General features: G+C 40.3%; 1 protein-coding gene across 1 annotated transcript in view; it reads right to left on the minus strand.

Annotated features, from left to right (window-relative positions):
* Positions 1–12,194, minus strand: part of LOC124574489 (molybdenum cofactor biosynthesis protein 1-like) — a 150,818-nt gene that overhangs the window by 34,948 nt on the left and 103,676 nt on the right. The window contains exons 5-6 of the mRNA XM_047131150.1: positions 11,460–11,684; positions 2,082–2,227 (exon numbers count right to left, since the gene is read on the minus strand). Coding sequence (XP_046987106.1) covers positions 2,082–2,227; positions 11,460–11,684 — 371 coding nt within the window. The remainder of the gene's footprint in view (positions 1–2,081; positions 2,228–11,459; positions 11,685–12,194) is intronic.

The following is a 12,194-nucleotide window of genomic DNA, read 5'->3' on the forward strand; positions in this document are numbered from 1 at the left end:
AGAGTTGTATACTGACCCCCTAACTCTCCATAGATTTATAGTAGAGGACATCTCTCGAAGAGCATTGCGTGGTCTTCTGGGCCCAATGCAGAGTTCCTTTATCTATGTATATTGTATATCACCACTTGTACACACTCATCAGCACAGTATCATATTGTCTCTTCACGTGGCAAATTTTTATTCCCTTGTTTCCAGATCAAGACTTTTCCTCTTCCTCTTCTTCGTTTTTTTTTTTTTTTTTTTTTTTTTTTTTTTTTACTATCATTACTTGTACCACACATATTCCACACGGTTTATGCTCACTCCTTCAATGATACTTCCCATCCTCCTCTAGTGTGCGAGTTGTCCCTGCTTCCCTGCGTGTTTCTTGGTTTAAACACCCTTGTTTCAAAAGAGAGTGACAGCTTAGATACAGTCTTGTCAACATTTTGTAATTTTATTTAGCAATTATTGTTTGAGCCTTATAGGCGAATGTCACAAGATATTGTCAACCACTGGATTCACTAGATTGGAATGGGGTTCATGGTAACTTATCAATTCATTTTTTAAGTTGCTGTTATCTTTTTCATCCTATCTTGGACTAGCTTTTCCATACTCCCACTCTATTTTACGTAGCCAAACAGTTATCTGCCCTTGCAAACTTGCTCCTTTACTACCAAGTTAACTAATACTGGGCAGCCTAACAGAAGTTCCAATATCCAGTCTTTCACCACAATTCACCTATACACACTTTTCACTCATTGATTTTCTTTTTTCAATGTCATAAATATTTTGCTTTCACAGACTGCTGTGCTTTGAACATAAAATTGTAGGAACATCTGCCTCACATGTCACTTTTTTTTTTATTATTAAAGAATATGTTCCTTGCTCATTCCTATTTGCTTCTGATACATTTCCATTCTCACTTTTATTTTCTTTTGATCCATTTCTTTTTTCTTTGATAGACAAGTCAAACAACAATGGCAATATGTTGCAGCCCCCTGTGTTTCACCCTACTTACTACGAACTTACTTTTCTTAGCTTCCAATTTTATTAGTCATTTGGTTTTTAAGATACTTAAATTAATTGTTTGACCCTGTATTTTTATATCTTATTTTACCTTCGGTTGATAAAGGATTTCTGGTATGCTCACAAAGAGAGAGCTGATTCTTCCCACCCCTCACCCCCCTTACCTTGTCCTGAAACAAACTTATCGCCAAGTATCTTGCAGTTTTTTTCCTATTATTAATCTCTTAGTCTAGTCATCAATTTAAAAGTGTCAGTTGTTGGTCCCATTGTCTAATAATTTGTACATTTATACACATGAAGTTCCAATTTTTATTTGGAACATATAGACTCTGATAATCATGAATCACAGTTCAAATGGCTCTGGGCACTATGGGACTTAACATTTGAGCCAAGGCAGGATTCAAACCTGCGACCGTAGCAGTCGCGCAGTTCTGGACTGAAGCGCCTAGAACCGCTTGGCAACGGTGGCTGGCGAATCATAGTTACCATCACACGGACAGAAATACTGTGTTAACTTTAATACAACATAGGGACGTAGCTAAAAATGTCTTTACATAATTTCCAGTTCTGATTACTTTCCTTTAATTTAATCTAACAAATAGGTTAGTGTAACATGATGTTGACAGAGGCAAATTATATATACTCACAAATTATTTAGCTAGAGGTATCTGGTTTGTATGTCTGGGAGGGAGGAGGGTGCAAGCTGAAAACTTCAAGAAAAGATTACTCATTTCATACCTGCTGGATTTAACTGCAGTTTATCTCTTCCATATACCAACCACATACCTAATGTGCATGGCAAACAGTTTGAAAGTATTATTCTATACTCAGCATTTGGAACTATCAGTTCCTTCATGAGAGAGGAAAGAGGGATAAGTTTCTGAAGGTCTGAAAGGTCACTCGGACTCCACAACTAATGTGAGGACAAGAGGAACAAATGTGTCTATAAGAAGTTTTGGAATTTCACCTCCTGAAGGTAAAATACTGATCAGTCTGTCAGTCTTCTAGCAATTTTATGGTTTCCTCGCATGAATTTTCACTTAGACATGATTATTCTATGTTTCATCACTCACCTGAGAGATATCTCTGAATTCCCAAAGAGACACACCTTCAAATTGCCATCAGCTGTTATCGGTAAACGGTTGCACGTGCCACAGAAGTGTTCACTCATTGAGGTAATAAATCCCACACGTCCCTTGAAGCCCGGGACATGGTATGCCTGCAAAAAGAAATTGTAAGAAAATAGGTACTGCTGTTGTGAAAATACTATAAATGTGTTGCTCACCAAGTGGAGGAAGGAGAAAATGTGCATTAAGGGGAGTTTGAACGCCCTATCCTGACAATGTTACATTTAGTGACTTAACTTCCCCGTACTTCAGGAACAACTGTAGCCATTGACAAGAAACTTTTACAGGACATTAAACTATATGTTCTGAGTCTTACAATAATTGCATTTCAGCCACTGCTTTTGGAAATACAATTTTTTAATTACACAGTTAAAATTTTGTGTACCTTTTTGTATGCTATTCTAAATAATTTTACTTATACATAACATTATGTTTTTCTTTTAGTTCAGAAGACTCAGGATACATATGTCATTACTCCCTGAAAATTTGAATTCGCTACTTGCCGTAGTTTCGGAGATTTAGGGAAAAATGCAAGAGAAAATGTAAATTTTCAGGAAGAGTTTTTAAAGTTACAATAGACTGTAACTCAATATATGCTTAACATTTTATTTTTAGTCACTCAGAAGCACCCTGCACCATACTGTATATCATCCTCTTGATCTTTTTTAAGTTTTTTTTGTTTTCTTCTTTCTGGACTCCGTAGTGGCCAACTGTGCAGCATACTCTGCTTTACCAGTGCAAACCTTGTCCATCCCTTCAAATTCTCTGATGAAGTTTGCTCCAGAATTAATTCCCATATGTTGTAGCACTTTCACGCTACCAATGTTGCCATCATTAAAAGCAATAACAGCATGACTGACCCCCACTTTAGTGTCTTCATTACAAGAAAAACATTTTTTGGTCTACATCTACATCTACATCCATACTCCTCAAGCCACCTGATGGTGTAGGCTACCTTGAGTACCTCTATTGGTTCTCCCTTCTATTCCAGTCTCGTATTGTTCGTGGAAAGAAGGATTGTCGGTATGCCTCTGTGCGGGCTCTAATCTCTCTCATTTTATCCTCATGGTCTCTTCGTGAGATATACGTAGGAGGGAGAAATATATTGCTTGACTCCTCAGTGAAGGTATGTTCTCGAAACTTCAACAAAAGCCCATACCAAGCTACTGAGTGTCTCTACCGCAGAGTCTTCCACTGGAGTTTATCTAACATCTCCGTAATGCTTTCATGATTACTAAATGATCCTATAACGAAGCATGCTGCTCTCTGTTGGATCTTCTCTATCTCTTCTATCAACCCTATCTGGTACAGATCCCACACTGCTGAGCAGTATTCAAACAGTGGGGGAACAAGTGTACTGTAACCTAATTCCTTTGTTTTTGGATTGCATTTCCTTAGGATTCTTCCAATGAATCTCAGTCTGGCATCTGATTTACCGATGATCAACTTTATATGATCATTCCATTTTAAATCACTCCTAATGCATACTCCCAGATAATTTATGGAATTAACTGCTTCCAATTGCTGACCTGCTATATTGTAGCTAAATGATATGGGATCTTTCTTTCTATGTATTCGCAGCACATTACACTTGTCTACATTGAGATTCAATTGCCATTCCCTGCACCATGCATCAATTCGCTGCAGATCATCCTGCATTTCAGTGCAATTTTCCATTGTGGCAACCTCTCGATATACCACAGCATCATCCGCAAAAAGCCTCAGTGAACTTCTGATGTCATTCACAAGGTCATTTATGTGTATTGTGAATAGCAACGGTCCTACGACACTCCCCTGCAGCACACCTGAAATCACTCTTACTTCGGAAGACTTCTCTCCATTGAGAATGACAGGCTGCGTCCTGTTATCTAGCAACTCTTCAATCCAATCACATAATTGGCCTGATAGCCCATATGCTCTTACTTTGTTCATTAAATGATTGCGGGGAACTGTATCAAACACCTTGCAGAAGTCAAGAAACACAGCATCTACCTGGGAACCCGTGTCTATGGCCCTCTGAGTCTCGTGGACGAATAGCGCGAGCTGGGTTTCACACGATCGTCTTTTTCAAAACCCATGCTGATTCCTACAGAGTAGATTTCTAGTTTACAGAAAAATCATAATACTCGAACATAATACATGTTCTAAAATTCTACAACTGATCGACATTAGAGATATAGGTCTATAGTTCTGCACATCTGTTCGACGTCCCTTCTTGAAAACGGGGATGACCTGTGCCCTTTTCCAATTCTTTGGAACGCTACGCTCTTGTAGAGACCTACGGTACACTGCTGCAAGAAGGGGGGTAAGTTCCTTCGCATACTCTGTGTAAAATTGAACTGGTATCCCATCAGGTCAGCGGCCTTCCCTCTTTTGAGTGATTTTAATTGTTTCTCTATCCCTCTGTCATCTATTTCAGTATCTACCATTTTGTCATCTGTGTGACAATCTAGAGAAGGAACTACAGTGCAATCTTCCTCTGTGAAACAGCTTTGGAAAAAGACATTTAGTATTTCGGCCTTCAGTCCATCATCCTCTGTTTCAGTACCTTTTTGGTCACAGAGTGTCTGGACATTTTGTTTTGATCCACCTACCGCTTTGACATAAGAGCAAAATTTCTTAGGATTTTCTGCCAAGTCAGTACATAGAACTTTACTTTCGAATTCATTTAACGCCTCTCGCATGGCCCTCCTCACATTACATTTCACTTCACATAATTTTTGTTTGTCTGCAAGGTGTTGGCTACGTTTATGTTTGCTGTGAAGTTCCCTTTGCTTCTGCAGCAGTTTTCTAACTCGGTTGTTGTACCACGCTGGCTCTTTTCCATCTCTTACGATCTTGCTTGGCACATACTCATCTAACGCATATTGTACGATGGTTTTGAACTTTGTCCACTGATCCTCAACACTATCTGTACTTAAAACAAAACTTTTGTGTTGAGGTGTTAGGTACTCTGATATCTGATTTTTGTCACTTTTGCTAACCAGAAAAATCTTCGTACCTTTTTTTAATATTTCTATTTACGGCTGAAATCATCGATGCAGTAACCGCTTTATGATCGCTGATTCCCTGTTCTGCGTTAATTGTTTCAAATAGTTCGGGTCTGTTTGTCACTAGAAGGTCTAATATGTTATCGCCACGAGTCAGTTCTCTTTTTAACTGCTCAAGGTAGTTTTCAGATAAAGCTCTTAAAAAATTTCACTGGATTCTTTGTCCCTGCCACCCATTATGAAAGTTTGAGTCTCCCAGTCTATATCCGGCAAATTAAAATCTCCACCCAGAACTATAACATGGTGGGCAAATCTACTCGAAATATTTTCCAAATTATCCTTCAAGTGCTCAGCCACAACAGCTGCTGAGCCAGGGGGCCTATAGAGACATCCAATTACCATGTCTGAGCCTGCTTTAACCGTGACCTTCACCCAAATTATTTCACATTTCGGATCTCCATCAATTTCCTTCGATACTGTTGCACTTCTTATCGCATTAAACATGCCTCCCCCTTCACTGTCCAGCCTGTCTCTGCGGTATACATTCCAATCTGAGTTTAGAATTTCATTACTGTTTACATCTGGTTTCAGCCTACTTTCTGTCCCTAGTACTATGTGGGCATTGTGACCGTTTATTAATGAGAGCAGTTCTGGGACCTTTCTATAGACGCTCCTGCAGTTTACTATTAGCACATTAATATTGTTATTCCCTGCTGCATTTTGTCTACTCCTACCTTGCCGCATCTCAGGAGGTGTCTTGTCGGGCCTAGGGAGGGAGTTCTCTAACTTAAAAAACCCACATGTGCACTCCACACATACTCCGCTACCCTTGTAGCCGCTTCCTGCATGTAGTGCACACGTGACCTATTCAGGGGGACCCTACATTTCTGCACCCGATAGCGGAGGTCGAGAAATTTGCACCCCAGATCTCCGCAGAATCGTCTGAGCCCCTGGTTTAAGCCTTCCACTCGGCTCCAAACCAGAGGACCACTATCGGTTCTGGGAACAATACAACAAGTAGCTAGCTCAGATTCCACCCCGCGAGGCTTTCCGCCTACACCAACTCCGCTAGCTGCCTGTACGAACTGAGGATGACCTCTGAACCCAGACGGCAGGAGTCATTGGTGCCGACATGAGCAACAATTTGCAGTCGGGTGCACCCAGTGCTCTCTATCACTGCCAGCACGGCCTCCTCCACATCTCGGATGAGACCCCCGGCAAGCAGACAGAGTGAACACTGACCTTCTTCCCCGACCTTTCCGCTATTTCCCTAAGGGGCTCCATCACCCGCCTAACGTTGGAGCTCCCAATAACTAATATACCCCTCCCCCCATGTGCCTGCTCGGACCTGGCTGAAGGAGTGGCCACATGTCCACTCACAGGCAGAACGGGCGATGCCACACGGCCAGCCTCCACACTGACCCTCCGCCTCATGCGCCGTGAATGCCGCTGAACCCGCCACTCCCCTTGGGAAGAGGGTGGCCCAACCGTGCCCGGTAGCTGCAAAGATGTCTTGACAGCAGGGTCAGTGGGTGAAGCATGTAATGTAACACCTGGGGTGTACCATGCAACGCACCAGACTCCCCACTGCCGCTACACTCTGAGGCAGCAGCCTGAAGATGGCTAACCGCGGCTTCAACACATTCAGCTGTTTGCGAACAGTGGCCAGCTCCTCCTGTGTCCGTACACAGCAGTCACACATCCTATCCATCATAAGAAATCAATTTACTGTAGAGAGTTAATCAACTTATAACTAGACTGCTAATTCACTAAAGGCGGCTGATAGTTGACTAAACTGTGGTTACTAGACACTTCCTGTAGAAAACAATGAAAATAGCACTACCTGTCTCTGGACTGTATTGAAAACAAACACTAGCACTACTGGCACTATGGCTGACTAAACGGACTCTCTCTGACTGTATTCAAAACAAACACGAAATCTATGGAACACTATTACTAGCACCCGACAATTAAAGCTTCCTAAAAGCAAAAACACACGGAAAAGGAAGTGACAAGTAAGCAAAATAGAGTTAATACTTCAATTAGCATAGCTCGCTGCACAGCAGACATGACGCAGATGGCAGTTACAACGACACTGACACAATAAGATTATTGAACGACTCATTGGGATTTTGAGTCTGACAATGCAGACACTTCTTCAATAATTCAGGATTGCCAGGTCTCTGTAAACAGGTTTTATGATATCCACAACTGCTGCTGGGATAGAATGTTTATGGCTGTATGACCTGTTTGAGTACTGGGCATTGCGGTAATTGCACCATGAACCAGATCTAGGAGGGCAAAGATGGTGTACTGGTTTATCATCAGCTGACAGTCTCTGGAAGAAGGTAGCCCATACTGCCTGCTTCATTTTCAACAAATCCTCAGTATTATTTCTAATGGCAATCTCATAATACTGTTGTAGTTCATCAATCATGTTGTCTGTCAGCCTGCTTCTTATGGTCTTACCACCTGAAAGTTTCTTGTCTCTCAAACTTTGTTTCAACTTCCTCAATCTGGTATCCATCCTCTTCTGGACATGAGCAACACATTCCAGTTCTGTGATAAGCTTCTCACCATAAGGCTGAGTGGCTACTACACTGTTATATGCATTTGAGTCTGCATAACCTAAGAACTTAGTGTAACACACTCCCCTTTAGTTTACAGATCGATTATAAATTTCAACAGCTGCACAGGCCTCCGTACGACTAGTTGTCCTTCATAACTTCTGTCACAGATATGCCCTTCTTCATTCCCTGATTTATACTTATAAGAATGTTTGGTTAAAATCTGGAAATCTATTAGCTTTCCAGTATCAACACTGGTCACTGTAGCAACAGAATTCTTAGAACTGCAGCTACGCTTCTACCAAGTGCCCCAAAAGCTACTGATATGACAATCATACCATCGTTTATTTCAGCAGCTTCATTTGCACCACCCTTAATTGACTCACATGCAGTGGATTTCACAGCAGCTCCAATAAATCCTGCATACTTGTCCATTTTACAAAGTGGGCGTGGCATATACATCACGACACACATTGTTTCTGCTGAAGTGTGTCCTTGGCCAATAGCTCTCAATCCATAAAACCACCTAACATTTATGTCAAAATAATTATCTTTACACTTATCAGAATTCCAAAATGAATGAGTGTATTTACAAATGGCAGAATTAATGGTAAGTTTCCTGGCTAGTCCATTTGATACCTCAATGTCTTCATGTAAACTAACTGGCCCTCCACATAGATACAGCACACACATTCACATAACACCCCTGTTAGGATGTGTAAATGTATCAGAATATAACCTAACCTACCGTTTACATGAGTTTTGTTTTGAGATAACTGTGTTATCACTATGTTTTATTTTAATCTTCGAAGCACTAATGGGTGTTTCGCTAGATACTCATGAGTTTGCCAGTATTTCATTGTCTGCAACTTCACACACCACATGCTGAACACAATGTTTCTCTTTATTCAAAAATTTATTACCATGAAACCCACATTTCTTAAAAACACTTCATTTTCGAGTCATACTTTTTGAGAGATTTACCAGTCTATTCCTCACTTCTCCTCGGAAAAACGTTAGCACTTCGATATACAAAGCATGTTTATACTATGAAAAGATACGATACTATTTTTGACAGTGCTACCAATGCAAACACATAATTTAACCTTTATAACACAGCAATCCACAGCTTTCTACAGGGTAGTCCATTGATAGTGACCGGGCCAAATATCTCACGAAATAAGCATGAAATGAAAAAACTACAAAGAACGAAATTCGTCTAGCTTGAAGGGAGAAACCAGATGGCGCTATGGTTGGCCTGCTAAATGGCACTGCCATAGGTCAAACTCATATCAACTGCATTTTTTAAAAATAGGAACCCCCATTTTTTATTACATATTCATGTAGTACGTAAAGAAATGTGAATGTTTTAGCTGGAACACTTTTTCACTTTGGGATAGTTGAGGCTGTAATAGTCAAAAATGGTTCAAATGGCTCTGAGCACTATGGGACTTAACTTCTGAGGTCATCAGTCCCCTAGAACTTAGAACTACTTAAACCTAACTAACCTAAGGACATTACACACATCCATGCCCAAGGCAGGATTCGAACCTGCGACCGTAGCGGTCGTGCGTTTCCAGACTGTAGCGCCTAACACCACTCGGCCACTTCGGCCAGCTGCTGTAATAGTCACAAACATATAAGTATGTAGTATCACATAACTTTCCGCCAGTGCGGACGGTATTTGCTTCGTGATACATTACCCGTGTTAAAATGGACCGTTTACCAATTGCGGAAAAGGTCGGTATCGTGTTGATGTATGGCTATTGTGATCAAAATGCCCAAGGGGCGTGTGCTATGTATGCTGCTCGGTATCCTGGACAACATCATTGAAGTGTCGGGACCATTCGCTGATAGTTACATTATTTAAGGAAACAGGAAGTGTCCAGTCACATGTGAAACATCAACCATGACCTGCAACAAATGATGATGCCCTAGTAGGTGTTTCAGCTGCTGGGGCAGCTAATCCACACATCAGTAGCAGACAAATTGCGCGAGAATTGGGAATCTCAAAAACGTCGGTGTTGAGAATGCTACATCAACATTGATTGCACCCGTACCATATTTCAATGCACCAGGAATTGCATGCCAATGACTTTGAATGTCATGTACAGTTCTGCCACTGGGCACAAGAGAAATTACGAGACGATGAAAGATTTTTTGCATGTGTTCTATTTAGCGATGAAGCATCATTCACCAACAGCGGTAACCTAAACCGCCATAATATGCACTATTGGACAACGGAAAATCTACGATGGCAGCGACAAGTGGAACAGCAGCGACCTTGGCAGGTTAATGTATGGTGTGGCATTAAGGGAGGAAGCTTAATTGGCCCCCATTTTATCCATGGCAATCTAAATGGTGCAATGTATGCTGATTTCCTGCGTAATGTTCTACCAATGTTACTACAAGATGTTTCACTGCATGACAGAATGGCGATGTACTTCCAACATGATGGATGTCCGGCACATAGTTTGCGTGCGGTTGAAGCAGTATTGAATAGCACATTTCATGACAGGTGGATTGGTCGTCAAAGCACCATACCATGGCCCGCACGTTCACCGGATCTGACGTCCCCGGATTTCTTTCTGTGGGGAAAGTTGAAGGATATTTGCTATCGTGATCCACCGACAATGCCTGACAACATGCGTCAGTACATTATCAATGCATGTGCGAACATTACGGAAGGCAAACTACTCACTGTTGAGAGGAATGTCATTACACGTATTGCCAAAGGCATTGAGGTTGACAGACATCATTTTGAGCATTTATTGCATTAATGTGGTATTCACAGGTAATCACGCCGTAACAGCATGCGTTCTCAGAAATGATAAGTTCACAAAGGTACATGTATCACATTGGAACAACCGAAATAAAATGTTCAAATGTACCTAGGTTCTGTATTTTAATTTAAAAAACCTACCTGTTACCAACTGTTCGTCTAAAATTATGAGACATATGTTTGTGACTATTACAGTGCCATCTATCACAAACTGAAAAAAGTGGTCCAACTAAAACATTCATATTTCTTTATGTATTACATGAATATGTAATAAAAAATGGGGTTCCTATTTTAAAAAACACAGTTGATATCAGTTTGAGCTATGGCAGCGCCTTATAGCAGGCCAACCATTGCGCCAGCTGGTTTCCCCCTTCGAGCTAGACAAATTTCGTTCTTTGTAGTTTTTTCGTTTGACACTTATTTCGTGAGATATTTGGCCCGGTCACGATCAATGGACTACCCTGTATATAAAAAATTACCGATTTTATTAGGTCTTGAAGTAATGCATGTAAAAATTTTAACATTTTCAACTGGTGTAGATTATATTTTAGAAAATAAAATGAAATACTTCTCACACAAGTTTATAAGTAATATACATATCATTTTATTTGGAAAATGGCAAATTTTATAATCAGATAAAAACCCGAAAAAGTGAAAAAGAATGTTTTCCCCTTCTAACTCCCCTTAAAGTTATGGAAATGTGTAAGCTTTCGGAGCCAGTGGCTTCTTCTTCTGGCAGAAACAATAAGGGGAAGGAAAAGGGAAGAAAGAAAAGGATTGTCAAGGTTTAGGAAATGGGGAGAGTTGCAGAAAAGTTGCAGAGAAACCCAGGCCAGGACAGACTTACTGAATGGGATGAGAAATATGTAACTAAACCAGTCTATCTCTCATACCACCAGCAGATGTGAAGTATTCTTGTGATTGGTAGTAAGTCATAAACATTAAATTATTTTCAATGTATGTTCATACGTAATACTGCACGTACCTTTGAGGTATCATTGGGCCCATTGGGAAGAGGATCAAAATTAGGCCACTGCTTTCTAATTATTTGGAGCATTTCACAAAATGAGACCATCTTCCCATCATTCCATTTGTTGCCGCTGAAAGGCATGTACTCGATAAATCTTACATCAACGTTTTTCTCTTTTGTTAACTCCACAAAACTGCACACTTCATCTTCATTAAAACCTCGCATTACAACACAATTTATCTGTGGAAGAAAGTCACCATTAAAAACTTGGTATCAGATAAAGCATGGTTTAAACAGAGTTTGAAAGACTTTTTGATAGATAACTCATCCTACTCAATAGATGAATATCTTAACAGTGGCTGTTAGGCCAGCTTAAATAAGGATGTCTGTTAGATTTCAGTTCTGAGAGCACTTTGCCATAACAGTCAAGATTATGTACTTTTTGTTTGATAAATTTATTAATAGTGCATAACAGTGTTTCAGTCTGACAGCGTATCAATTCTGAAAATATTAGCTGTTCCAGTTTGTATTGTATTCACCTAGTTTGACAATCTCCTGACAAATGATCAGGGTATTCAAATGTTTTATATTTTTTATGTTATACTTTCTGGCATGTTACTCACCCATGAGAATCGTCTCATGTTTTGGGTCTTGGAACAAAAGCTGAATCTAATCTAATCTAACCTACAAAATAATGGTTCTACAAGTCTGTTGTTATATTTGTATACCTCACTGATTCTGTTAAATTAA

The sequence above is a fragment of the Schistocerca americana genome, unplaced genomic scaffold (assembly GCF_021461395.2).
Source record: "Schistocerca americana isolate TAMUIC-IGC-003095 unplaced genomic scaffold, iqSchAmer2.1 HiC_scaffold_22, whole genome shotgun sequence".
NCBI classification, from domain to species: Eukaryota; Metazoa; Arthropoda; class Insecta; order Orthoptera; family Acrididae; genus Schistocerca; species Schistocerca americana.